Source organism: Seriola dumerili, unplaced genomic scaffold, assembly GCF_002260705.1.
Source record: "Seriola dumerili isolate Sdu_G_001 unplaced genomic scaffold, Sdu_1.0 BDQW01000169.1, whole genome shotgun sequence".
Lineage (NCBI taxonomy): Eukaryota > Metazoa > Chordata > Actinopteri > Carangiformes > Carangidae > Seriola > Seriola dumerili.
Genome location: NW_019174424.1, coordinates 3,130,011 through 3,157,706, shown reverse-complemented (window position 1 = coordinate 3,157,706; position 27,696 = coordinate 3,130,011). Strand labels below are relative to the sequence as shown.

The 27,696-nt window shown below is 43.5% G+C and overlaps 2 protein-coding genes across 3 annotated transcripts in view; one reads left to right on the top strand and one right to left on the bottom strand.

Moving 5' to 3' along the window:
* Positions 1 to 27,696, top strand: part of LOC111226991 (coronin-7-like) — a 107,478-nt gene that overhangs the window by 51,948 nt on the left and 27,834 nt on the right. The window lies entirely within an intron of this gene.
* On the bottom strand, positions 2,458 to 27,649 carry vasn (vasorin). Of its 2 annotated transcripts, XM_022752329.1 has the most exons (3): positions 27,533 to 27,649; positions 20,040 to 20,101; positions 2,458 to 6,408 (listed from the first exon to the last, which is right to left on the bottom strand). In XM_022752329.1, the coding sequence occupies exon 3, from the start codon at positions 6,399 to 6,401 to the stop codon at positions 4,317 to 4,319; it is 2,085 nt and encodes a 694-aa protein (XP_022608050.1). In that variant the 5' UTR covers positions 6,402 to 6,408; positions 20,040 to 20,101; positions 27,533 to 27,649; the 3' UTR covers positions 2,458 to 4,316. The 2 variants fall into 2 exon arrangements, with proteins under 2 accessions (XP_022608050.1, XP_022608049.1); XM_022752328.1 differs by lacking the exons at positions 20,040 to 20,101; positions 27,533 to 27,649 and adding an exon at positions 19,593 to 19,637.

Sequence of the window (27,696 nt, the reverse complement as noted above, 5' to 3'; positions counted from 1 at the left end):
AACCAGGTTCCAAAAATCAAAGTGGTGGTGTGTTTTCTCTACTCAGCTCTTCTTCTTTTCCTCTGCTCTTTTACTCTCTGTTGATTCAGTTTTTTTTTAATCCTATGCACTTGTTGATTAGCATGTAGCAACCACCACAGAAAGAAAATGCAGCTCAAGAATAATTACATTATTGTTTATCATGGGATACATTTTAAAACTGAGGCAAAGCTGTAAGTCAACCAACTTCTTAATTCCTGAAAAAGGCCTGTTGTCTGTGAAATCTACATGATTATTCAGTTTTTGGTGACCTAGACATTTTTTTTTTACCTTGGGAAGTTTACTGCTTACATTTATACCATTTAAGGTTATTTACTGGGCTTGAAAGACTTACATTTCTATAAAATCTGGACAGGAGTGTTTATCATAGAGGATGTCACTCAGTAATTTGAATGCCATCTTTTTTGTAGTTTATGATGAGTTGAATGCGTCATCTTATGATTTTTCGTGGAGCTAATTTCATGCTCTCAACTGCTGACTGTAAATACTCTTGGCTGAGGTTGGAGAGATGGTTTGAGGTTACTGGGAGGTCAGCTGTGCTGTGTGGGCAGCAGGGCTATTTGGAAGATGGAAAACAGAAAGGGACAAAGAGAGAAAGAGACAGAAAAAAGTGATTTGAGTAAAACATTGAGAGGTGCAGAGGAAACACATAAGCTGCTTGCTGCCACATGACCCTGTGCTTCAACACATTGTCCTTGGCTGCCTTCTCACAGCCCTGAATGTGGAAACAAATTAGAAACAAAAAATAGAGAGTGACGGAGAAACAGAAACAAGGAGAGAGGAAAGGGAGTTAAAAAAAATATTTACTCAGAAGTAAATAGCAGTCATAATCCATGTGGAATTTTTTTTTTTTGGTTGACAATTGTGAAAAAGTCCTTTGAAACAACAATAGGGGCCATTGAGAAGTGCAGGCTGAGGGTGAGCGTCAAAGTTGGCTCCAATCCAGGGACCAGGTTTCTCTTAAAGCCAGGGGAAGAAAAGAGTGACTGTTTTATGGAGGGAAAGGAGAGACACACACACACACACACACACACCACACACACACACACACACACACACACACACACACACACACACACACACACACACACACACACACACACACACACACACCCACCACCCAAAACGTTCTCATCTGTTCTCCCTGTCCTTTTCTTATTCATGTACATGAACACTTGCAGATGCCTGGCAAGAGAGGATAGAAACATGCTTGCATTCTTTCATTCATAGTCATTATTCTTATCTCCTATCTGTATATCTTCTATCTTTCCTTTTATCTGGAGCCGACAATTAAGCCCCATCCACTGTCCTTCCTTCTTACATTTTTCTTTATTTGGCATAATGGCATAATGGTATTGAAAAATTAGGGACACATAAAGATTTAAAACAGTGGAGGAAGGAGAAAGAAGTTAAAGCCTCTTGACCTCTAGGGGGTGCATTGTTTCTCCTATTATTTCACTAGGATGTTTGCTGTCTCTGAGCAAATTGATATAATAGGGCCTGCATGACAGGAGTGGTGCTGTTTTATGTGTTTGTGTTGTTAGCATGGAACCTTGCACAACAGCTCCCAGCTATGGGCCAGGATATGTGTGTGTGTGTGTGTTTGTGTGTGTGTGTGTGTGTGTGTGTGTGTGTGTGTGTGTGTGTGTGTGTGTGTGTGTGTGTGTGTGTGTGTGTGTGCGTGTGTGCGTGTGTGCGTGCGTGCATGCTGCATCAATTCCCGACCAGCATCCCACCTATAAAACGCATGGGTGGTCAGCCTGTTTATTGTGTGGGTTTGCAAGCAATGCTCAACCATTAGGCTTAGACCAGTGAGTCATTCATAAGTGGTTAAATCCACTTACTACCTTAACTCGACTGTTCTGAATCGTTATCCTTATTTCCATTTTGCTTCCAGCTCACTGCTGGTAAGGAAGAAGTCCAAGACCTCTTGTCTACTGAAAGCACACATTAAATGGTCTTCTATTGGTCCAGACTGAAATATCTCAACAACTATTTAACGGATTGCCATGAATCATTAGCATGTTAGCATTGTCACAGTGAGCATGTTAGCATGTGATAGTTAGTATTTAGCTCAAAGCAGAGACTTTCAGTGGGTGTACATTCTTAGCCTTAAGCCTTACCCCACTGTAAAACCCAATAAAGAGGTAGTGACAGTCTGATATACGCTCACATGAATGTCCATGTAGATGCTTGACACTGCACCCATATTGAAAGAAACTTTGCACAAATACTCAAACGCATGTACACACACACACGCACTACTATGTTGGTGATTATAACATAATTATGCAGAACTTATACATTGGCGCCATTTTCCTTTTGTTACATGCAAAGGTGAAAACTACAATTAAAAAAAGACAATATTGACTGATTTATTTTGGATATTCATTTAATGATAATATCACTTTTTCCACTTGTACAAATAAGTTCACAGAATTAAAAAAAACAAGTAATGACAACAAGGAGCTTCCCAAAATAAACAGGGAAAAATTAACAATCACATCGAAAATACTTTTGGTTATCTTCAATGTATTCTACTTTACAGACAAATATTCCAGTTGTGTTGCTTGATTGTTTTTTGTTTGGGTTGTTAGGGCATCTTGTTAGCATGGAACTGTTAATTGTGGGAATGGTGTAGGTAACTTTACAGATATTCACAAATGTGTCTTTGGTGTGTTTGTCCACAGGTAGAGTTGTTTGGGGCGTAATGTACTCCTAGGCATGTGGGCACATAGAGGGGGTGACTGATAGTAACTTGATGTCTGCACGTCCCTGCACAAGCCGGAACACGTACTTGCATTATCACAGAGGTTGACAGATCCACACACACACACACACACACACACACACACACAAAAGTTACTTTGAGTATTCACAGATTTGAATCTCAGCACTATGCCTGCATAATAACCTTCCAGTGAATCTTCCACTTTGCAAGTCACATTGTCCTCTACACAACAATTCATTGTGCGTCTGGCCTGTCCACAGTCTGGTTAGGTGCAAGTGAGCAAAAGTGGGACCCTTCTTGCCAAGGAGAAGTTGTGCACAGCATTATGCCGAGAAGGCTATTTTTACTCAAGAGAAACACAATACACAACCACTATTTGCTTTGCTTGTTGTAGGCCAGGCTAAGTAGTATGTTGTACGTGAATTGTGGTTGAGGGATAAAACAGAGTTTCCCTTGTAGGGAATATAAAGAATAAATAAAGTCTCTTAAGTTCTCGTTTGCTGTGGTGAAGTCACATGAGTGTTTACTGTAACTGAGGCGAACTCTAAACTAAATGAAACCTAGTGCAGCACTGAAACAAAAGGAGTTCAGTCAACTGCTTCTCCCTGTACCTTTTGTAATCCTGCTTACCTTCTCCCTTTGTGATGGTAAAGCAGACTGAGGGCTTCAGAATGGAGAAGGGGGATTTAGTCTTGAGTCTGTCCAGACTAACATCTACTTAGACTGTCTGACATTCTGGGGGCAAAGCCCTTTGATTGACTTTGCTGGTACCAAACGAGTTTTAATCTTCAAAGATTTTAATCTGCTGTTTTGTCTGTTAGTCACAAGAGGTGGTTGGGGGGTATTGAGGGCTGTTAACAGTCACAAAGTTGCACAATAAAAATATCATAAAGACACAAGTATAAAAAAAACATACATACAAAACAAAACAAGCATCACAAAATTTTTTAAAGCCAAATAAAGCAATGCAAGCATCAGCTATTTTCTCTGCACGACTTCATTTGGTATCTTAAAGGTCATTCATTCTCTTTGGGGTAGTACTGAAGAGTTACAACATGCAGCAAAAACAATTGCTCATAGTGTTAAGCTGGGCTGTTGTAACAGGGAAAAGGCAGCACAACCCCATTTCAGTGCACACTCCTTTATGAACAAATAAATGAGGGCATGGGGTCACTATGTCCCTTAACCCAAGGTTTCAGCCAATGACAACGCATCATTTGTCCCAGCGTCATAGCTTGGAAGCTGAGAGGTTACCAGTCCAGCAGTGTGAGTGAAGAAATATTGAAGCAGGATACAGCATGTAAATGGAGTAGAGGCACTTTAAATGCCTTTTGATGTCCAAACAAATGAAATCAATGTGTTTAATGTCTACTTAGACAGGGGACTGAGTTAAATATAAGTCAGTTTCTCCTTTGCTGGTTGGCTTGCTGATACTGTGTCCTCCACTTTCACAACAGCAGTTGCTGCTCTCTATATTTCACCAGTGAGAAAAACAGAGCTGAAGAATGAAAATCCTCCTTTAGGTCTGAGAAGTCAAAGCCATGTGTCAAAAGTAGGAGGGCTTGTGTGAAGACATATTGTTATTTGATGTGCAGTGATCCTGTAGTAGCAACACCTCATACTCCAGATTGCCATTCTGAACAGCAGGTTCAGGGATCATAATTTGAGGCTGTTTTTGAGGCAGTGCCCCATTGTCCAAGCCAGCCTTAACTCCATCCAACTCTAGCTGGGAGGGCTCACAATCTAAGTCCAAGTGGCCCTTGGCCCTCTTCCGGCGAAGATAGCATACCACTCCCACTGCAATTGCTATCAGTACCAGAACTAGCAAGATGGCAACTGCAGGCGCCAGCATAGTGGTCAGCCTTGGGTCGGTAACCCGTGCATCAGGACCACTGATGCTTTCAGGGGCTGTATGGGCCTCAGTGCAGACACTATCTATGTCACTAGGGGCACCTAGTGGACTGACACACACAGTGTAAGTGGAGTTCGGCTTCAGTCCTCTGAGTCTATACTCTGGGAAGGATGCAGGCAGGCTGAGTTGAATTGGCCTGCGGTCTGGCCCAGAGAGATTGCGGTAGGTTAGGCGAATTCCACGGATGTAAGGCCGCATTTCAGTATAACGGTGAAGGTCCACCAAGATTGAGGTTGCCGTTACTTCATGTGAGCTTATGTCAGTTGCATCTGCAGTCACAGTTGCCATGGGGATTGCAGCTTCAGGTGGTGAAGGCGGGTGATGGTTTTGGACTTCACAATACGTGCCAGAAGTGCCATGAGGACAGGTACATTCTACCTGACCATGCTGGTCCAAACGACAAGTACCCCCATTCAGACAGGTGTGAGAGGGACAGAAATGCTGATCCTCTCCTAGGTCAATGCTGCTGCTGCTGCTGGGGGATGCAGGAACAGGGAGCAGGGGAGAGTCATCATCTTTGTCTGTGGGGTTATCACTGGCCCTGGGCGCTGGAATAGCTTCAGTAGTACTTGGCAAGGTAGTGACAGGAACAGGCAGGGTAGTAGTAGTTTTGACAGTACTAGTGGTGATTGTTGTTGTGGTAGGACAGCCAAAATCCCTGTGCTCCAGTCTTTCCAATACCTTTCCAGCATTAATAGGTGGGAAATGGCAGCGTGTCTCCTCTGTTCTCTCCAGGATGATGCTCTGGGCTCTCAGCCATCTTGGGAACCACGCTAAGGTGCAGAGGCAGTTGAAGGGATTCTCTGCTACTGTGAGCTTTCTGAGGTGGGGGAAGAGCTGGGAGAACTCTTCGGGGAGGCCCTGCAGACTAAGGCTGCTAATGTCCAAGTCTTGCAGCTCGCCAAGATTCTGCAGGTCCTGAACCTTCAGAGGACCCATTGGATTCCCCGCCAGGCTGAGGTGAATCAGTCCCTTGGTTTCCTTTAGCACTGAGGGGAAGGACTCAAGTTGGTTTCCTGAGATGTCAAGTTCATGTAGGTTCTTAAGACTACCTATGAGCTCCTTATTCAGACTGGTGAGTCCCACACCACCCAATTTAAGTGACTCTAGGTTTGGGGTCTGGAGGTCTGAAGGACCCAAGGTGGGTAAGACATTGAAGCGAAGGTCAAGCAGCAGCAGACGGGGCATTGAGAGAGCAGGCAGGGATGTCAACTGGTTGCCCTGTATTTTGAGTTCCAGCAGGTGCCCCAAGCCATTAAAGGCTGCAGGATGGATGGTCTTGATAAGATTGCTATACAAATAAAGGCGCTCAAGCAGTGCCATACCCTGGAAACATTCCTCTGAAATGTGAGTGATCTGGTTGGATGACAAATCCAGGTTTCTCAAAGAGGTCAGAGGTTCAAACACCCTATCAGGAAGTTCAGTCAATTTGTTTTGACTGAGGTCCAGCATTTCCAGGTTCTCCATACCATCAAAGTCCTCCGCTGTCAATCCCTCAATGCCATTAGCAAAAAGGTAGAGACTTTTCGTGTATGAGGGCACTCCTTTGGGAATGGTGGAGGAACGTCTCAGGAAACATAAGATGGATTCTGGTGTGGAACAGGTGCAATCGTTTGGGCAGGCGCTGGACAAGATGCCATCAGGAAAAATGAGGAGGAGTAGAAAGGGCATCAGCGGAGTGAGAAAGACCTTCATGGTGCAGACTCTTTCTCTCTCCATGCTCAGCCTAAAAAAAAAGAGCATATAAACTGTCAATAACTTCCAACAGAAATATACAAAATGCTGACAGATTGTGAACAGGAAATAACAGTCATCCATGTAATATTGCTTGATTATGTCACTTGTGAGGGCCATGTTTGAATTTGGGAGCATCAAGCTGTTGCACCAAGAAATGTGTGACAGATGCAAAACAATGTTGAATTCCTTTACAAAGCCCTATAAAACTTATTTCCAAACCAGCCTTGATCAACTATTGTGTGGCTCTTTAATGTGTTTAATGGAGAGAGATTACTATCAAAGGTTTAACTATGCATAGCCAGTGATCAAAGGCAATCTTTTGTCACAAGGTCTGTTAAACAATAGGGCTATAGCTGTGACCTCAGGCTTCAGAGGGAAAATTGGCATAGTGGCGTCCTGCCACACTTTTCTGGCTAAAGGAGTGCCACATTCTCCCTGCTATGATCTGTGTAATAGATAGTACTGTGGGATGCCAAAAACATTATTTCCTTCTCTAATGATCTTACAGATGGCAATGTGCTTGTGTGTGTGCATGTGCATATGCACAGCCACACATTCACATGTGTATGTATATATATATATATATATATATATATATATATATATATATGTATATATGTATATGTATATGTATATGTACCATCATATGTGTGTTGGTGTTTGTAAACAAAAGGGTTTGTGTTTGGATGTAAGCCGCCCACCCACTGTTATTTTCTGTTCTGCACACGCTCTGTGGTTGTAGTGAGGTCACAGTTAACTGTTTTCCCTATGTTTATGACAGGCTCCACAGCCTATGAAACACACAGACACACAGCAGCAATGAGCAAATTCAACATGGTTTGTTTCTGGAGCGATGTGTCAAACTGAAAACACAGAGTGACTTTGTACGTTTTTCTGTCTCTCAAGAGCTACTGAAACAGTGAAAAGCTTTGCACACACCTTCTAAATGTTTCACCATAAACACTGCTCTGGTCTCTCCAGTTTCATATAACCATACCGTGTCTGTATGTCTGCCATGCTGCACGTGGCCATGCATCTGTGGATGGTTTACTCTGTGGCGTTCTAAACTTGGAGAAGAGCTTCACTGATGGTTTGGTGCTGCTTCCATGGCACTATATAAATAACACACACTATCTATGTCGTCATTGCGCAGACTGACGGCCTGGCTACTTGCCAAATAAGCGTCTCTAATACTGTAAAAAAAAAAAAAAAAAGAAGCTGACATAAACAGAGACTGAACAGGGTCGATCATCAAGAAGATATTTTACTGTGTTAAGCCTATTTCACTGGAGCCCAAGTCTTACTAGACAATCACCCTGGTAAAGCGTCAACATAGTACTTGAAAGGGCAGAAAAGGAGGGAAGGGATTATGAAAAGAAGAGGGAGAGAGGAATGAGGGGAGATAAAGAAGAAACTAGTAGCGGACAACAGTCTGTGTGGCAGTTTATCATCCTCTGCTATCGAGTGAGACGGCCTTGGGGGTAAGAGACAACATCTCTATCTGTTAGACCTTTCTCTTCTTTAGACAGCTTTTGATCTAGTCTCATTTTTACTCTTCAGGAACTCTTTTTTGTCCTTAACCCTTAACCAGAGGCTCCCTGGTCTGATTTGCTCCAAATTCCCCGGGTGTCCTGTAATTACTTTTGTTAATATCATGATTTAAGTTTATTGCTTGAGGATGAGGATAGTGAATAGAAAATAACTCCAAACCTTGCTTTTTGAACATTTATGACACCCACAGCTACGGCATGTTGGTCAACTTATACGCTTGATGATCTTACTTTAGGGCCTTAATGGTGCAGTTGTTGATGTCCGCACTGCACAAATACCTGAATGAGAGGCCAAGTATGTGTGACTTACAGTTTTACACAGATGCAGCACACACACAGAGAACATTCTGTTCTCACATTGCTCGCTTAGGGTTGTGGCCCCAGAAATGTCAAAGAAATTGCTTTGGACGTTTTATTTCTATCATTTCCCTTTCTATCTTGGAATTATGTTCTTTTCCTCCGAAGTTACAGTGTTAATTTTCTTGTGAACTATGCACAATGTGATCTACAGATATTGATGCAGAATGTAGAAGCACAGTTGCTCTCTCAAGATCTCTTCTTATTGATACCAGAAAGAGTTTGTCTTTGTCAGTGGTCATACATTTTGGGAAGTAAATGCACAATATATTGTTTAAGAAGCAAAAAAATATCATCATGTCCCTCTCTTTTTCCTTATGTGCAAATTTTATTTTTCCAAATTAAATAATACACTAATTGGTGTTTGATTAACCTAAATACACAGAAAGTTCATAGCCTGTTTGCCAACAACTACAAAAAAAACATTGCTGTCTTGAATGTTAGAACTTGGAGATCAAGATGGAGGGGGGGGGGGGCAGAGGGGTGGAGGAAGTGCCAGTATCATCCCATCACGCCACAGCTATGGCATTCATTTTCCTTCTCTTTCAGCATACTTGACTTTCTGCTCCTCCTTGAAATTGCAACCTCCTTGGAAAGATTCCCTGAACCCTTATTTTTTTCTTTCTCCAGTGTATACACTAAAAGCAATCACAGCATTCACTTCAACCTCACTGCCAACACGTTACTCTCATTATTCAGATAAATGTATTTCATACAGGGCAGAAATGTTATTCTGTGAAGCCAGATGCCAATGAAAATGACCCTGCTCGAACCCAAGCTTTGAACAAGGCAACTTGCTAGTTTTCAGAGTCAGCACCTACTAACAGCAGAAGAACAACCTAAACTTTGGATGCCGTGCAGAAAAGTTCAACCTACTTAGTAGTGAAATTGTTTATGGAAAATCTTGTCCAGAAAGTAACAATTAACATCTGATGGGGATAGTCTGTTGTTGGTTACAGCTAAATGGGCGGCAGAGGTTAAAGGTTGCAGTTATCCCATAATTTATACACAATGCCTGGGGGAATTCAACAGGTGAGTAATTACATGTACAGAGTTGTGAAGGATTTTTGCTTCATGGCTCGACGGCCGGGGAGAAATCCAAAGAAAGAACATTTTATTTGCTGCTGTTGGAAATAAAGGATTCCATTGTAGTAATCAATAATAACTGGAGTCATATGTTTAAATAGCTGCAGAGGAAATTGTAGGTTTCATTACAGGGTTCAGAAATGATGGAGGTGCAGATAGAAAATGAAGAACTGAAAGTGTGGCTGCCGTGCTGCATAGATGCACAGAACAAGGGAAAACAAAAGGACCCGGGAGGATAAACAGGAGATGAAGGGGGAGAGGGAGAATCAAACAACAGCTCGAGTGTATGCAGATGGTCTCAGGTTTTCATATTATGACTGTGTGTGGGGAGCTGCATTTCCATTTCAGCATAGGTTACTGTGTGTGTGTGTGTGTGTGTGTGTGTGTGTGTGTGTGTGTCTCAAATAGGGAGTACACACAAGGATTTGTGTGTTTTTGTGACAGAGGTATCACATGTATCTGAAGTCCAAAAATCCAATCTCATTCCTTCCGGAGATAGAGACTAAAACTTTAATTCGGTACAGTGTATCAGAGACGGGTATAAGAGTCCAGTGCCAGAATATACAACAACATCAAGGCAGCCATGAGAGGAGAGTGAGCTATGCAGATAAAACTGAGAATATTTTTCTTTGAAACTGAACGTGGTGATTCTACCGTAGCTCCCCGGGGCAGAATGTTTATTTGAGTGTGTCTCATTCCAAACTGGGCCAGGCACATCTGATAACCCAGTGGTGGAGAGACTGTGGATGGGGAGGGGTGGTTCAGTCAGTGAATGCTGCCAGATCATAGATAAACCGTAGCTTGATAGGTTAGATTCTCCTGTTTTCTTTCTTTTCAGATGTGAGTGACTTGTGCAGGTCTTATCAGTGTGTAAGATAAGGCGTCATTGTGGCGTCACTGCATTACGGATCCACAGTGTACTGTGGTGCTGAGTGAGTCCTGACTGTGTGGTTTTAACTCAAGTGTTTTGAAGTGAGTGGAGGTGGGCGGCTTGCAGAGAGAGAGAGAGAGATAGTAGAAAGACAGGCTTGTCATCCTGCGCAAGGAGGAATACCCCCTCCCATCTTGCCTTCCTCCTCCTTTCTTGAGTTGTAATTTCCTTTTCTCTCCCCTGCGAGCTTGTTGAGACATTCCTGAGACAGGCAGCAGCTGAGTTTGAAAAAGTGAGCTTGTCCGTCTTATTGACTTGGCATTTAGAGATTAACGGGAAGTTTTTTCTGGGTTTACAAACAGACGATTGATTGGATGAATGTTGGTACTGGTCATATGAATAGTGGTAAAAAAATCTTTGCGATAAGACCTGTTATATAACTATTGTTTCTTCATCTGTGTTTTCTTTTAGGCTTGAGTCTAGGTTTGTGGGTTGCATTAGAACAAAGTGTTGTGTTGACTGATGAGTGCCAGAGACGGTAAGGAGAAAATACAAACAAAAGAGCAAGAACGTCTTTGCGCAACACAAAGTGAAATACATGGTCAGCCTCTTGAAAAGAAAAATGAAAGAGGCAATAAGAAGAGGCAAAAGGAAGAAAAGCATTTTTCCCTTCTTGCTCTGCTCACTTCTTATCCCATTTTTTTCTTTTTTTTTTTTTTTCTTTTCAAGATGAGGTGGAAAAGAAAACATGAGCAGGGGAACAGCGGAGACAAAAGCAGGTTTCTGTCAGCGGGGGCACAGGGGTGGAGAGGTGGATAAGGCCTGGCTTTGGGAGGGTGAAGTGGGCTTCAGCAATTAAATCCCGGCAGGCCGAGCGTCAAGAGCCCTTATCTTCAGAGCTGAAGGCCAACACTGAGGGGCAATGAAGGGTACAAGAGGGGGTAGAAAATTACGGTGTGTGTGTGTATGTGTGTGGAGGATTCGCAGGTCACTGTGCACTTGCATAATTCAGCGGGCCTTGCCAGAAACCGCAGGGGGGCACCACGCCAAGTCACAGTAAGGGGATAAGGCTGCACACTACAGAAAGCATACTCCCATCAAAGAGGCCCCTTCTCTTCTGGGACTTCATCTTCTAAGGGAACAACGCTTGCAGTATGTGCATTAGAGTATGATCTACAGTGTTGTGGGTCTGAAGGCTCGGTTCACTGGTGTGCACTACTAAAATATACTACTACAGCAGCTCCTGGTGTAGATTTACTACAGTAGCACAGGGACATGAATTCATATTGGTTGTAAACAATAACTTCGGGACCCAGAGAAATAATGGTGTTGAAGGCTGATGTGGGCCCTCTGACCCCTCCTCTTTCCAGGGTCCCCCCTTCCCCACTCTTTATTTGCCCCTTTTCCATTTGCAACCCTATGAGAAGACAGAGCACCACCCGCCCCCTCCCATATTCCCATCCCTTTCTGCTGTCAGCACCATCCGTGCCGCAGCTGGACCCTGTTATCAACAATCCAGTGGGGTTATCCGTCAACACGACAAAGGGGTCAAGAGAGAGTTGGGAAGGAGAGACAAGAGTTGTGTAAAATATCTGAGGATGAAAAGATTACTTAAGAAGTAGGGCGGGAGAGAAAATAGCATGTTTGTGCAGACAGCAGAAACACGTAGCCCAAGTATGTATTTGAAAATGTCAGCTATGTTAACGCAAGACTGTTGGTACGCATGTAATGCTGTGACATATTTGTATATGGCATGAGCCAATGCATACATATGAGAGCAACACTTTACTGTTGACATGATACTTGTCCAAGGTGTTCCACTGACTGGCTTTGGCAGCATAATAGGATAGTTCTTAAATCATAAATTTAGAAGTAACGTTTCTTTACACTGAAAATAAATCCGATTAAACAAGAGCTAATGGCTTTTTTCTGTTGTAATTTTAGTGCTGTCGAGGTAAACAACATGGCAAAATTTGTGGTAAACCAAACAGCAGATTAGATGTCTGAGGATTAAGGCTCAGCTGCATAAAATATATGTAAAAACCAGAAACAGGCTGTCTAAACAGAGACACGATATTCCTAAATACTCTCTACTAACAGTGCACTTACATGAAGGCCAATCAAGCAGGCAGAATACAAACACAGACTGGGGAGAGGAGGACATGTGCGATGAAAGAAGGATGATAGTTTTACTATGTCTGTCACTGGCAATACTCATCTTGAAGCCACAGTATCATTGCTATGCTTTGTAGTGTTATGATGAGGGATTAGGGGTCGTAGTAGTTTTACAGTGTGCTGCACAAACAAAGCTTTCCAACTGATTTCAGCCTGACCACAAGAATAGACCCCGTAACAGCCACATCCATCGCACATCGGTGCTGATTGATGTCAGAGGGCTGTTGTTTTACTTAATGCAAGAAACCACTTAACCAACAGGCAGGTGCCTCTTCATTACAGACTTTTTTACCGACATTGTACATATCTAAATGAGTTGCAAAGCAGCTCATTAATGGTGTGAAAGGTGGCACTTTTCATCTCAGGATTTACGGTTTTGATCAGGCCTGCTTATAGGGACAGTGTGAAGCATTAGCATTATACTGTAATAGTAAAACAGTGTATATGTGCTCCACTGTAGGGGGGATATGGGAAGGACTCAGTGTTTGATTTTGTGATCTAAGTCAATGGTTATGTTTTGCATTTCTGTTTACATTGTCATGTGCTAAAGAAATGTTTGACGGTGAAATATTAACACAATACAAAAAAACTTTTTCCTAGTTCAGCTGGTCAGATAGCATCAGTCTAAAGGACAACAAAGCCCCTGAACCAGTGAGGCAGAGACCGACTCCTTGAGGTCAGAGGTCAGGCTCAGATTAGTGTTTCCACTGCTGCTCTGTATACTGTGTCCTCTGTTGTAACTGTGGCACAGACAACACAGATAACAGGTCCTGTTTGACACGGGCACACACCCAGCTCCAGTTTCACAGACGTACGTACAGGTGCTTCTCTCCGCTTCCTCCAGGGCAACACGAAACCCAAAACCTCTGGAGTGTGTCTGAGTAAACGATGCGACGTGCGCCAAAGCTCCAGCCTTAGCCGGCTGCGCACTCCTGCCTCAGAGGACAGAGCAGGCGAGAAGGAGAGCGGAAGCAGGCAGAGGTGGGCGGCTGGGCAGCCAAACTAGACCAGAACTGGGTCTGTGCAACAGCATGTCTGCAGTCTAGCTCTGCCTCCTCTGAGCTTTAGAGCGCAGAGGTCAGGCACTACGAGTTCCAAAAGGAAATGTGGACCATTTCCTTTTGTTTTATTGCTGAAGGATATGACGGATGGTGCTGTAGATGCTAGACTTGATTTTGTTTTTATAAAGGCACTTATGAGGGGAGACACAGGATGCTCTGGCTGAGGTAGACTCTCTCTCTTCTTGTTCTCTTTCTCTCAACTGACAGTGTCCTCTTGTTCTGCCCCCGAGAATGATGTCTCAACACTGACACGCGTCTTTCATCAGCGCACCCTGCCCTGTGCCCTCTTGAGAATGATAGTCATTGGGGTCACAGTCGCATTTCTTTTATAGATGCACGCACACACATCTTCCTGAGATCTTCACCACAAGACTCCCTTTACTGAGACACAAAAGAGCTCAGTGCACGACCGACTACCTGAGGTTTCATCTGCTTTCTTTTTTTTTTTTTTTGAATCTACAACTTTCATCAATCTTATGCCATGCACAAAAATCAGTTAGGTGCCCCAGCAGCCTCTATGGTCAGTGACCTTAATAAAATGACCCCACTACTCTGCTGCTTTGACCTGGCTTGAATCAGTCACAGCCCAGTGGCATAAAACCACAAACAATACCTCTCGGCCTTGCGTACTCTCGATCGCTTTCTCTCTGTTTATCTTTTCTGTCAGACACAGCAGTAAACCACACACACCACTGCAGAAGTCACAGTCCGTTGAGTCCAAAAGCACCACATCACTGGGAAACATTAAATATGACATCCTTGTGTCACAACACTGGACTCTCGCCAGGCCTTGGCTTGTGCCTTCGTATCCTGTGCATGACTGTCCAAGCCTCCTCCCAGAATCAAAACTTTTATTGTGCTGTCTGGCTCATTGACCCTGGAAGCAGTGGTGTCCAGAGCTTTGTGCTACTGGTAGCTGGTCGCCCAAAGTGAGGTGGTCTCAGGCAGCAAGAAGCAGTTAAAGACTCCTGTGGGGCAGCCCAGTGGCTCACCTGGTACAGAGCGTACTCGCTGACTTCCCTGTCTCTCTCTCACTGTGATATGAGAATAAAGGTAAATAATTACCAAAACTTATGAAAAAAAAAAAAAAGACTCCCATGACATTATTCAAAAACCCTTGCGTCTACCTGGCCTCGAGCGGGGACAGGACAATGTTTGGTGTGAGAGTGTGTGTGCGCGCGCGTGTGTGCGCGCGTGTGTGTGTGTGTGTGCGTGTGTGTGCGTGTGTGTGCGTGTGTGTGTGTGTGTGTGTGCGTGTGTGTGTGCTTGTGTGCTTGCGGTTTTAAGTGGCTGGATGGACCAGTTTTTATCTGTCAGCTATGTGCACACTCTGACACTCTTCCTACACCTCTCACATTTATTCCAGCTCCAGCGTGACTGCAATGCTAGACTGTCACCTGGCCACCAAGATCTTGATCTACCTGATATGAAATGAAATAAAACAGAATGTTTATAGAACTACTTTACAGAAGCCAGGAGCCTAATTTTTTTTTTTTTTTACTGTCAGGACTTATTTTATAATTTATTTACCAACACAGTAAGAATCGGCCAAAGAGATCATACATGATGAAAAGCCCTAAAGCCAGAATTACAGCATCAGTATGACCGATTTAAACTATCACCCTTCCTCTCTATGTATGAAAAGATCCAGGGATGGACCACACTTTGTGCAAAGGGTGTGTGTTGACACCATCTTTACCTTTGTCCTTTCTTGCAACTGCGCTGTGTGAGAGTTCAACTCGGAGCTCAACTGAATCGGGGGATTGTGTATGAGTCAGAAGGCAGGCAGGCAGGCAGGCAGGCTGGCTGACTGTAAGACCAACTGACTGGCAGGCTGACTATCCGTGCTCGACAAACAGTGTAACACGCACTTACTGAAGAAGCGCTCGCACATCATCCATCTCCCTGTCTGCTCATCTGTCTGTGCATCTGGATCATCTTTCCACTTACTCTTTGAACATAGTGCAGGTACTTATCTGAGTATCTCCCCTGCCTTCCAGGAAGAAATACTTCTATCGGCTGATTCCATAGAACGGTCCGACCGCATTTCTATCAAAGCACTGGTGTTAGACATTAACATAAACACACTGTACAGGAGCACATGGGACAGCTAACAGGTGACACTCTAGTGTGACTCATCACACAAGTATTTCCAAATAATTCCCCCTCTTCACCTTGTCAATCTATGGCGCCCTCTCCTCCCCTTGCTCCTCTGCTCACCTCTTTTCCTCCACTCAGGTTTGTTCATGTAGCTGGTTAGAGTATGACTGGAATCCGATGAACACACGTCTCCCCCGCCTGCCACAACAGCCCTGCAGGGCCTCGTGGCAACAACATCTTTGTCAAAGTGATCATCAGGCTTGTGAGCGCTCAAGGCTAAAGTAATGGGTCGGTAAACAGAAACTCGGGCCAGCGCTAGTGCTGACAGGTAAACAACTTGCTCACCTTGTTAAATTTACAGTTCAGCGTTGGAACTATTGAATGTAAAAGATGCATATAGAGTCACACTTCATTGGCATGGGGCAGATTTTTTGATTAGACTACTTGCTAATATTTAAAGGTGAAGACATACACTTGGACATGGCCTGACAGGAAAAACAGTAACTGATGCCCTGTGATGTGCTGTAAAGGGAGCTAGCTGTCCCCATTGACAGTTCTATGGCAGTTAAAAGTGTGAGAGCTGTCGGCTATTTCAGGGAGGGGAGCAAGTGATTTACTGATAAATTGATTGGCAAATTTAGATTTATTGGTTTTTGTTCATTATTACTCATGACAAGTTTGGAAATCCGTGTCGTGGTTTGAGTGTGATGATATAATAATGTTGTACATGTACAGCAAACCTGTCTCCTTATCCTCCGTACAGCCACCTTCATTTAAAGGCACGCATCATGCAGTGGTACCTGTTTTTCAGGCCCACAACCCCCCACCCCCACCTCTTTTCTAAGAGTTACCGTTTGTTATTTTTCTAGTCATTCTACCCCGCAGGCTTTTTCCCTCTTAAAAAAAACACCTCAGACGTGCCACACACACAAGATAAATGTGAAATGGAGATTACTGGTGCAGATTAGGATGTCACAAAGGAATTTATTGTGAAACTGTTGCCTGTGTTGGTGCCATGCCAGCACTGAGGAGACTGGCTGGCAAACCAGCAGTCAGGAGGCACAGTTCCCCCCCGCCCCCAACACTGACTTGCCTCTCCTCCATGGCCTCGGGTGCCCTGTGATTTACCTCCTGAACAAAGACTGTTGCCATGTTTATTACGGTATTACTATCACAGTGTGATTTATTTTTTTTCCTAAGGTATTCAGAGTTTTGTTGTGTCATCCACAGTCATTTCCTCAAAGATATAAATATAAAACATTTGCAAAGATGTGCTGATTAGTATCATGGCTACAAATAATGAGACAAATTGAGTTAATTCACAATGTCCCCTGTGAAGTCAGATAAATGACAGGATCCTGTGAGCCAACATCAGTCGTAATCCATACTTTAGTTAGCACATTGACCTGCCATACTCAACCTGTGCCAACCCCTGATTAAACAGCTGAACCCTGACACCATAACAAATGTAAAGGCATCAGTCACCAATAGTCTATTAAGACATCAACATTGATCCTCAACTCCACAATTTGCCTGCGGCAGCTGCACACCACCTGATGATCCCTCATATCCAGCACAAACATGGCAAGAGTGAAAAAAGAGGAGGAGAGTAGTGACAGAAGTGGAGGAATAAACAACTCCGTTTTCCTTCAGGCTGTCAGTACACACAACAGACGGTTTAAATCTGTCAAAAAGGAATTCATGGTGTGTTTCTTAGAAGACTGAAAATCTACATAAAATGATCGCCTTCGCCTTAATTTCAAAAGCATTTAGTAAGATCTTACAATCATACAGAGAAATACACTACACAAACTCAAACTTCAGCCCAGGCCTGTTTTTAAAAGATAATACCACTGTTGTTGCAAGTTTTAACTTTTAAATGACAAGTCATCTATACGCTACACTTTCACTGCCAAAGGGTGATGGGAAAACAGTGCATGCCTGGAACGGTACGAAAAAAAACACATTCAAATTTCTAAAAACTCAGCAGCACAGTTCGCAAATTAAATGTGATTTGTACTAAACGGGATAAATATGCAAATGCACTGGCATAAAAGATGCCTTCACACTGATGCCTGCTCAAGCTCATTCACTTGAATATAGAGAAAGAAGGCCTGTTGGTGTGGTTTTGAGATCTGTGTCTTCAGTATACAGGATGTGTGCTTGTGTGCGCGTGTGTGTGTGTGTGTGTGTGTGTGTGTGTGTGTGTGTCTGTGCCCTATGGGTTAGTCACGCTGTCATATACAGAGAGTCTAAGACAACCTGACAGACTGGGGTAGAGACGAAGGAGAAGGGGGGGGGTGAATGATGCTTTGTTATTGTAGCAGTGAATAGTAATTTATCTAAACAAAGAGCAGTTTGTTTGCTCTCGTCAACATGTTCGTTCATACGTGTCATTAAGTGAGTATCCTGAGCTGACCTGTAACGCACAGAAAAAGGCATACCTGTGTGCGCTCACTCACATTTGTCATCTCAGTCTTTATGTTAGCGTCAGAGTATATGAATATCATGAAACACTCTTGTTTGTTCTTCTATGTTTGCTTTAAGGTAGAAATATTATGATTATTAACTGACAATTATACACATTAGCCAAGGCGTTGGGCCGTCTAGAAGTTTAACACACACAGTAATGGGAAACACAGACGATTGGCTTGTATTCAGAGCCTCATCACTCAAGTTTTAAAGCATACATGTAGGTGAGGCAAGGATGTGTGGTTAGCACTTAGGATCAAGGCAGGTAAAACACACCCTCGAGTTGTCATAGTGTGCTATAATTCAACTCAGAGGGCGCAAGCTTTGATGTTAAAACTCCAGGATCAAGGCAGAATCGGAGCCGGTGTGTATGTTGATATTGAAGCATTGCCTGCATGGTAAATAATTTACAGCCAGCAAGCACACACACCTTGCACAAATCCCTTAACCTGAGGTATGTGTGCATGTGTTACGACCAAAACTCAACCCCAGGAGAGGAGCTCTGCACCACCGCTGCTCTCTCCTCCTCTCTGTTTTCCCTGACGAAGACTGGGCCGCTCAGAGACAGAGAGGTGGAGGAGTTGTAAGGCAATTAGAGAGAGTAGCGGTGTGCGTCCGGAGGCCCGAGGCTACGGTCTTGTCCTGTGAGTGTGTGTGTCTTTGCGAGCCCACACAGTCCCTGTCACAGCTCATTGACAACTAGCACAACACAGGAATGAGGCAGGACAGAGGGTGAGGGGTCAGAAAGGGGTGTGTTACGTTGAACAGAGAATCAGAACTTTTAACCACTAATGCATTAACCAGATCTCAGCATTGGCAATTTATTATTTGTGTTTTTTTTTTTTGTTTGTTTTTTTTCAAGCAAAGTTTTAGGAATGTATCTCTTCAAAACCAAGAATTACAAAATACTATTTGTGACAGAATTTTTTTTCTCCTTAGAGAGACTGTATACTTTGTGGATCACACTGGTTCCTGCTGAAGAGATAATTCTTTAAAAACAGGCTACGAATCTATAGTTTTACTTTTAAAAAAAACATGGAGTCATTTCCTAAAACAGCTGAGGACACTAGATTTTCACAGCCATTAGGTAAAAAGTGCCCATAGTGCATTTGTTGTGGACTATTTTCAGCAGCAGATTAATATACGTTTTGTACTCTTATGATTATTTTCGACTGACTCAAAATAAACCAGTGCTTCCATTCATGGTAATGAAGGAACCCAGAGTCACCCAGAGCAGCAATGTGACTCACTCATGTGTTTTTTAATAGTCTTTAGACAATGGAAGTCTATGGCACAGAGGAATAAGCTACATGTAAACAGATCATACTTGTTTGGTTTTGGTCAGACTTTCTAAATTCTCTTTCTAAATTGATCTGCTTCTTTAAAAAAGTATTATCTCTGTGGAAAATGAATAAAAAAACAACAAGTATGAGCTATGAAGCATTACATATACAATAGATATATATACGGGGTTAGACGTACTGAAAAGTCCGCATCCTACCCAGTTCTGCGACAGCTCCATAACTTCAGCAACCAGACAGGCATGATAAAGTCCAAACTTCCTCCATTCTCTCTTTTCCTTTTCTCTCTGTCTGTAGCCCTACACAGCCTCACTGTATCTATTAAATGCAGTTAGTGTGTGTTAGCCGAGCTGCTCTTGTTCTCCTGCCAATCTTGTTAAGAGGCTCAGAGTTGTGTGAAAGGAGCCTATTGAGGAAGCAGGGTGTTACGGTTAACACAATAAGGACCGCCAACAGTGTGTGGTTTGAGTTTCGGGATGCAAATATTCAAAGGAGTGTATTATTGTGACGCGTGTCAAAAAAACATTTTTGCTTATGTAATCTTATTCCTTAAACTACAGACTATTTTTTTATTATGATAAAAACTATTCCTGATGTTTGTAATTTGGTAGCTGACCACCCTAATGAAACTGTCAGATTTTACTCACCCAGTGAAGAAGCTTCCTCCTCTACTCCAGCTCCACTTTTCTTGGTTTCAGTTCTTCCTTCACTGGAAATAACAGTTGTACCTGTTAGTCAAATATTTTGCAATGTGTTTTTTTTTTTTTTTTTTCCTCCACTTATTTGGAATCTAACCCCCTGTCAAGCATTGTTAATGGCCCACAAGCAGGACAGGAAGTTTTTTTCCGTTAATTGGTTGGATTCCAGCTGCGTGCAGGAGCGTGCTGAGCACTGGTTGGTTGTGGGGCGACGCAAGGGGAATGACAGAGCGGGAGAGGAAGAATGCAGGCCGACCACTCTCCACTCTGTCAGCTCCTTGTCCTGTGGTATCAGCCTATCAGCTGTGGCCCGAATGCCTGTGTGTGCAGAGCGTTAACTTAAGCACGACACCACACAGTCACTTTTTTGTTTGAAAGCCCCTTTATGCTGTGCTGTGTTCATAGCACAGTTTCTGTGCGGTGTGATCGGTGAGATTCATTTAGTTTCACCCTCTTAAGCTGGTCATGAATGAGGTGTTGCCTCAGGAGGGCATCGAAGGTCACTCATGGAAAAGTAATACACACTGACATTTCCTGCAAAGACTAAAATTTGGCTTTTTATTATTAATTTTATTCATATTTCATTAGGACTTTACATCACTGATTTCTGCGCTTTTCCTCAGTTTGTGTTTGATCAGATGTGTGTGTTTAAGCCAAGCTGACCTCGTTGCCCCAATAGCTTCAATTTTAAGTTACATCAACGGGCAGGTCCCCAACTGACCACACTGTTTGTGTGTTTTTAATGATAATCACCTCATTTTCCAATACCACAGAATTATTTGTGTGTATATATATTTGTGCATGTGTTCACGTTCTTGTTGCTTTGTATAAATACATGATTAACTAGTATCAAATGTTATTTTTGAGCGTGATTATGTGTTCATAAATATGATTTGGTTTCGGTAAAACCTAAACACAAAGCAGCCGCTTGATAGATGTTTTATTATTGGGAGACGTTCGGCCAAGAGCAGCTCCCACATTTCTTTCTAATAGCGGACTTTTTTGGGGTTTCGCATTTAATTGATTTAAGGCATGGTCATAAAACAGTTTGGGAGATAATTAGCTGAGAGGCACACATTATTTTTTAGCTTTTTCTCTCTCATTAGTACAACACAGACTGTTAAATACATAGGCTACTTGTTCATACTGAGTATCCTAGTCTCCCTCTGCTCAGCACTGTCAAACAGTCTGTGCAGATGTGAGGTTACCTGAGTGCACACCTAAAACCTCACTTCAATTTGCATACCCCATCTCCATATCTCCCTGCAGCACAGGCTCACTCCCACATTCGTACAGCATTGTTTACATCCGAAAATAACCAGGGCTTGGTTTGGCTCGCTGACCTGCTATGAGGCCTTTGCTGCGCTCTGCATCCGCGTGTTTATTTGTCTGTGGGAGTGCCGTGCGCTCCGCTTGTGCATGTTTTTTTAGTGCGTGTTCAGTGCATGTTTTCGCGTCATTCGCATACCTACTGTCACTCATCTGCACAGGTAAATGTGACGATGCATGCTTGCCATGCTTGAGTACATGCAGTGTGTGTGTGTGTGTGTGTTTAGCTGTTGTGTGCGGGGACTCTCATGTGTGGACCCTGCTGCGGTCAGTTTCCCGAGGTCACTGTCTCTCCCTCTCCCTCTCAGACAGTCCCTTGACTGCATTGTAAATATTTAGCTTTCAAAGTGGAACCCTCAAAATAGATGCAAAGCTTCTTTACCACCAAGCTCCTTGAATGTCGCTGTCGTACTTTTCTAAAAGACAAAGCTGTTGACAACAATATTCCTGCTTTGGTATGCCTTAATAGCTCAGGCTGCGTCTTCCACATCTTTCCACGAGACATGTGGTCTTTAATTTGAGCAGACAGGGCACTGCCAGAACATTTGTAGTATCCCTTAACCTGCCAGTACCTCTTATTCTCTCTCTGTGCACCATTATTGCTTTACATTCATATTTATTCTCTTTTTGAAGGAGTTATTTTTGTCATTGCCTTGTTCTGTTTTTTAGAGCATTGATTCTTTGCAGCCTTTCTGTCCACTATAATTTTCTTTCTTCCTCTGTGTTCATCTGTTAAACATAAATATCGCCTCACCCTTCTCCTCCTCTCGCTCTCCTTTTCTCTCTCTCTGTCCTCACTCCTTTTTCTCTTTCCCCATCTGGTGAAACCTCTTCCAAGGCAGAGCAGAGCTCAGCAGTCTGGTGTTCATGTTAGAACCACTTTATAGTGACATCATCTAAAACTGCACATATAAAAGATTTTGACCAAGGTATGCCTCCAAACATCAGTCCAAACCCTAAACCTGTGGAAGAAGGGTCAGATAAACGCAAAAAGGCTTTATGTTTCACTGTAGGTCGATATTTTACGTGACACTTTCTGCTGCTTCCTGTGTGTTGAATTCGTACCAGTGACAAGCCATGGCACTTGTGCCACTGTCGCCTGTTGATTGCACCGTGGAGAGATTCAGATTCAGGCTGATGATACGAGGTGGCGTTTTGTTGTACACGTGCAGGCATTTGCACGTATTTGCCCTCAGATTTGGCCCTTTTGCTCTGACGGTGTGGACAGCAGCAGATAACAACACTATCTCTGCCCCCCCACCCCCACCCCTCCTTCAGCTGCGACGGAAATAGACATTAAGAAAAAGGGGGACAAGAGAAATGTCAACAAAGCGGCCGTATGCGTACGTATCCGCTCGTATGTACGACGTGCCTGCGTGAGAGTGCGTCTTAATGTCACCGCTTTCTATGACAAACGAGGCCTCGGACACACACAAACCCAAAGGTACACACACCTCTCGTTTACCATTCAATCTGTATTCAGTAGAGCATTAATAGTTAATGTTCATCTCAGTGGCTGTTTGTTTAATTTTCATTGGCCATTAATGAAAAGTGGTTAAACATTTGACCTTATTCTCAAAGGGAGATCTGTCTTTCCCACTTCTGGTTTTGGTCAAACAGTATAGGTATGTGTGTATGTGCGTGTGTGCGTGTGCCCTTGCTTTGCTCTTGCCCAGTAAGATCTAGTTCAAGGCTCATTTTCTAATTACAGTGCTGGCCAGAGGTAATTACAACCTTAGATTAAGAGCAGTTTCTCTTTTTTTTACAGGCTCACTGAAATGCAGCAATTTGCGGTGGCTTTCTGGGATGAGCATCCTCCCTCTCATCCTCTCTCTCTCTCTCTCTCATTCTCCATCTGTGTCTCTCACCCTGCTTTTCTCCCTCGGTACTTCACTCGAGTCAGTTGAGGAATTTGGGGGATTTTTTTTGGCTTTTTGCAGATTTTCCGACCACAGTGAGAAGGTTAAGAAAATATCAGCGTTTCATTTAATATAAAGCTTGAGAGAGCAGTGTTGATTCAAAGGGTCATCTGCTTTAGAAGATAGACAAACTGGTAAATTCTTTACTACAGTGAGTGTTTGTGTGTGGATGTGGACATGGACGACAGCAGTTATTTGGGGTTTGCGCTCAGGCTGGGGCACTCCAAAACCCTCAGATCCCTTCGCATGTGTGTGTATATTTATGCAAGGTTTTGAAGTGGTTCTTCTGAACGCATCATTTGGCTGCATCGGCAAGCTCTTCTTCAATTTAGCTTGGCAGGCGTACGGGCTGGGGTTTGCCTCCGCATACCGCTGGGTCAGCATTGATGTGTGAGGCTGAGGCCTTTGAAGCCGGGGGGGTTTTATTTAAGACGCGTCTTCGAGAGAGCGGCTCCGGCTCTTGGTTGTCAACCAGGGAACGCCCCCCCTGCTGTGCAGCACCTGAGAAGGGGCCAAGCTGAAGCCACCAGTTCTGACAGCGGAAGGATTTGTACTTCATGAATTCTGTCTCTAACTCACACGGAGTGGTTGCTAATTGTGATGAGACCTCACTCTCACGTGGCGTTGAGAAAAACAAATACACACACACACACACACACACACACACACACACACTCACATTCACTCACTAAACTTTCTGCCCTGTCGACTCCTCTCTCTCTCTCACTCTCTGCCAGCTGTGTGAGTGCCCCACTCCTGTCATCCTTTCCTCGCTCCACCTCCCCATATCCCTCCCCTCCTCCCTTCCCCAGGCCTCCTCGCCTCAGCACCTGACTTTTAACCCTCTAATCCCTCTGATGCCCTGGGTAGGATGCTTCAGGCACTGCCCCTAATTGGTGCAAAACTTAACTCCTCGACTCTCTGCCAGTTTGGAGAAAGAAGAGCAGCAACAATCGGTGTGAACGGCAGTGTTGTGGTAACGAATACATTTCTATGCACGACAAACTCCTGCCAAACATGCAGCAGATCTTTCGGTCGTGTCTCAACACAACAAACGGAAGAACAACAAACTGTCAGTCATCGTCATCTGCAGATTTAGACATCCGTGCTCTTTCCCTCTCCAGCTCTTTAGCACAGATAATGAAATGCCAGCCTTGATTTTGTAAAAAACAAAACAGATAAAAGTACAGGCTGACACAATGCTGGCAACCAGATCCTGGATGGGTAGTGTGGTTTCGACATCACTGTCACAGTGGTGTGACAGCAGGCCTGTGCTTAATTGTTTAAATTGGGTTTTATGACAGAGGGCTTCTTCGCCTTTCCCTCCACAGACCGACATTTAAGGCTAAGAGATGTCCCCGGGGGGAGGGATGGTACACCCAGGGTGCACATGTGGCTCTCTTAATGCTCACACAAGCACACACAACCGCACATTTTATTGTCAAATCGTTGCCAAGTGTTATGCAGCAACTTTGATAAGCTGCGACTTTGATTTCACGGCGCTGGTGAAGACTCCCAGTAAGAAACTTTTACCCTGCCTCGTTTTCCCCTTCTCTCTATCTCTCTTCTTCCTCTCATTCATCGTCTCAGACTCTCTCAGCGGCGAGAAGTGTGTCTGTGTCAACAAGTGACTGTACAAACACAACAGTCTGCCGGGTAGAGAGTGAGACACTGCAGCAGAAAGCAGTGAGCTCTGCAGCTTTATTGTCCGGCTGCACATACAGAAAGTAACGACACTGGTACAATCCTGCATTCTTTACAAAGCCAGCCTGTGCCCACAACTGCTCTCTTGTCCTGTAAGTGTTACAATCTGGGCAACATAGTAGCCTGAAAGTTCTCCACATTAGTGAGGGATAATTGGCCTCCTGTGGCTGCTCTGCTGTGTCTGGTAGCCTAATATAAACCAATTACAACCATTATATACTGTCAATGACACGGTAGCTTCTCCTGTAGCATAATGACGGTCTGTGAGGAAACACATGGCGAGGAAACAAGCGGTACGCCGGTGTAGGGGTTAATAGCGGGGCTATTGGAGTAGTTTACACCGCCTGTTTTGCCCCTGGGAAAGATTAGGCGATTTTCCGTGCCTGTTTATGGGGCCGTGTAAAAGATGCTAATCTGGATGAAAGCTGGGAGGATTGTGGTCAGAAGACTGTTCTTACACGAATTAAGCATCTTAGGTGAAGGTGGATATATACATTTTTAACATGGTTTTATTTTAATCAGCTGTGTCCAGTTGGGTCTTGGGGCTACTGGTTGTCCCTGAGGAGCTGCCAGCTTGTCTCTCACATAATAAATAACCATTAAATTTCACTGTTGTTTCATTCAGTGTTAACACAGTCAGATTATGTCTTTAACAAGGATCATGTTTCTGTGGTTATCACCCCAGCAACTGAGTATAAACACTTACATAATTAATAGGTTAAAACTTCAAGGTTTTAAGAACTACTTATTTAGAGCTGCTTTGGGACCAAACACTCAAATGAGGCTCCTTCTTTCAGGATACCTCTCAGATAATCAAATTTTATGTTGGCACACTATTTGCATATTATCTGGACAGAACAGATCCTCTGACAGCTCCTTGTCATTTTTACTTTGTGGAACAGAGATTGTTTTTTATTGGATGTTGGTTTATTGTTGGAGTAGGTCACTCGGAGATTTAATCTTTCAGGAATTTGACCTCATCACTCATTGCTCTGCTGCACACATGCTGAGCAAAACCGATGTCTCTCTAATTTCTGCGTGTACCTTTCCCTCACATCTGAACCAGTGTTTCATTCACCCATCGCTGCCTTCAGCTAAAAGTCCAATGATTGAGTCGTTCGACTTTAAATCTGCGCTTGGTACTTGTCCACATTTCAATCAAAGTGAAATGATTTTGTTATTCTGGTATTAATGAGTAATTTGCGTCTTTAATATTGCAGTCATGCTTATCACTGAAACTTGGTCACTGTGTGACAAAGCTATAAGACACATCCTTGTCATCCATCCTTCTTGTAGAGTTTTGGATTATTTACTAACTTTTGATTTGATTTTGAAACCACATCTGATAATCAGGCTTGGCAATGGCACTTGTCTTTGCCCAACTTTGTCCTTAATTTCTCAGTAGTTTTTGCTTTTACAGTGAAAAGCCCTGATGCACCAAAACTGCCAGAAAGATGTCTGAAAACTCTAAGATAACAGAAGGACGCTGTGGTCCACAGTAAGCTACAGTAATAGTTTGGTGATACCGTTTATTATTTTGTCTCCCGATATGAAATGTGGTCAAGATCATCCTGTTTTGACCTCACGCGTAACAAATGCATTGACTTGTCATTATCTGACCCCTCTGAGCGTCCTCCACTGAAACCATTTAACAACCACGCTTGTGTGTCCTATTGAACTCTCCGTTGTGGGATGTTCCCGTGTGTGTACGTGTGTGTGTGGGTCCAAAACCAGCAGTCCTCTGCGGCGAACACGGCTCGATGCGGTCTAGACGTTCGGCTCGGCCTCTGCATGCTGTACGGCGTCCTGCGGTCCGACACCCGCCCGCCTCATTACCGCCCCGACGGCTCTTTGTGCTCCGCGCACACGCTCGCGTTTTACGCATTTCCCAAACACAGAGGAACTCTTGTTTTATTGTCTGTTTGATGATGTGAAGCATTAGTGGCGCGCTCATAGCCAATAAAACCTGTTAGATCCAATAAGCCAGTGGAGCCTTCATGTTGATTTGCAACACAAAACGACAGTTGTTTTTCACAGGGATGTGGAACTAAACACGTCTTATCATTAGTGTAACACTGTGTGCTTTAAAAGCATAAAAACTTCTTTACAACTTTATAGAGTTACTGTTGAGCAGAACAAAACAGCAACACGGTGCGTGTCTGTTGGATTATTCTAGTGAGTTTTCGCACAGGGAGTTGTCATACAGGACACACTAACACAACTTTTGTGAGCAGCACCGGTTGTTGTTGTCCTGTATTTAAAGAACAGACAGAAACCGGACGAGTCGTTGTGATTTCATACCCATAACGATTTTGTTATTTAGTGCGTTCAGATGTTCCTACAGCCAGTCATATATCAACCTAACCCCATTAGTCAATGTAAGTCTCTTTACGCGTCTTTACGCACTTTTTGATTCTGTTCAAGTGTTAGAGCCCGAAAACAAATGAAATGTTTGTCCTTATTTCATTAGTCAAAGCAGGAAACTCTTACCCAAAACTTGGAAGAAGTAAAGTTGGTAGCGCAGTCGCGCTTGTGTCTTTATCCAGACAGAGCAGTTCACCGATATAACTCCAGACCTTGTAGTTTTGCGAATATGCCCTCTCTTAAAAAAAAAAAAAAAAAAAAAAAAAAATCTGTGAACGTATTAAACTTAC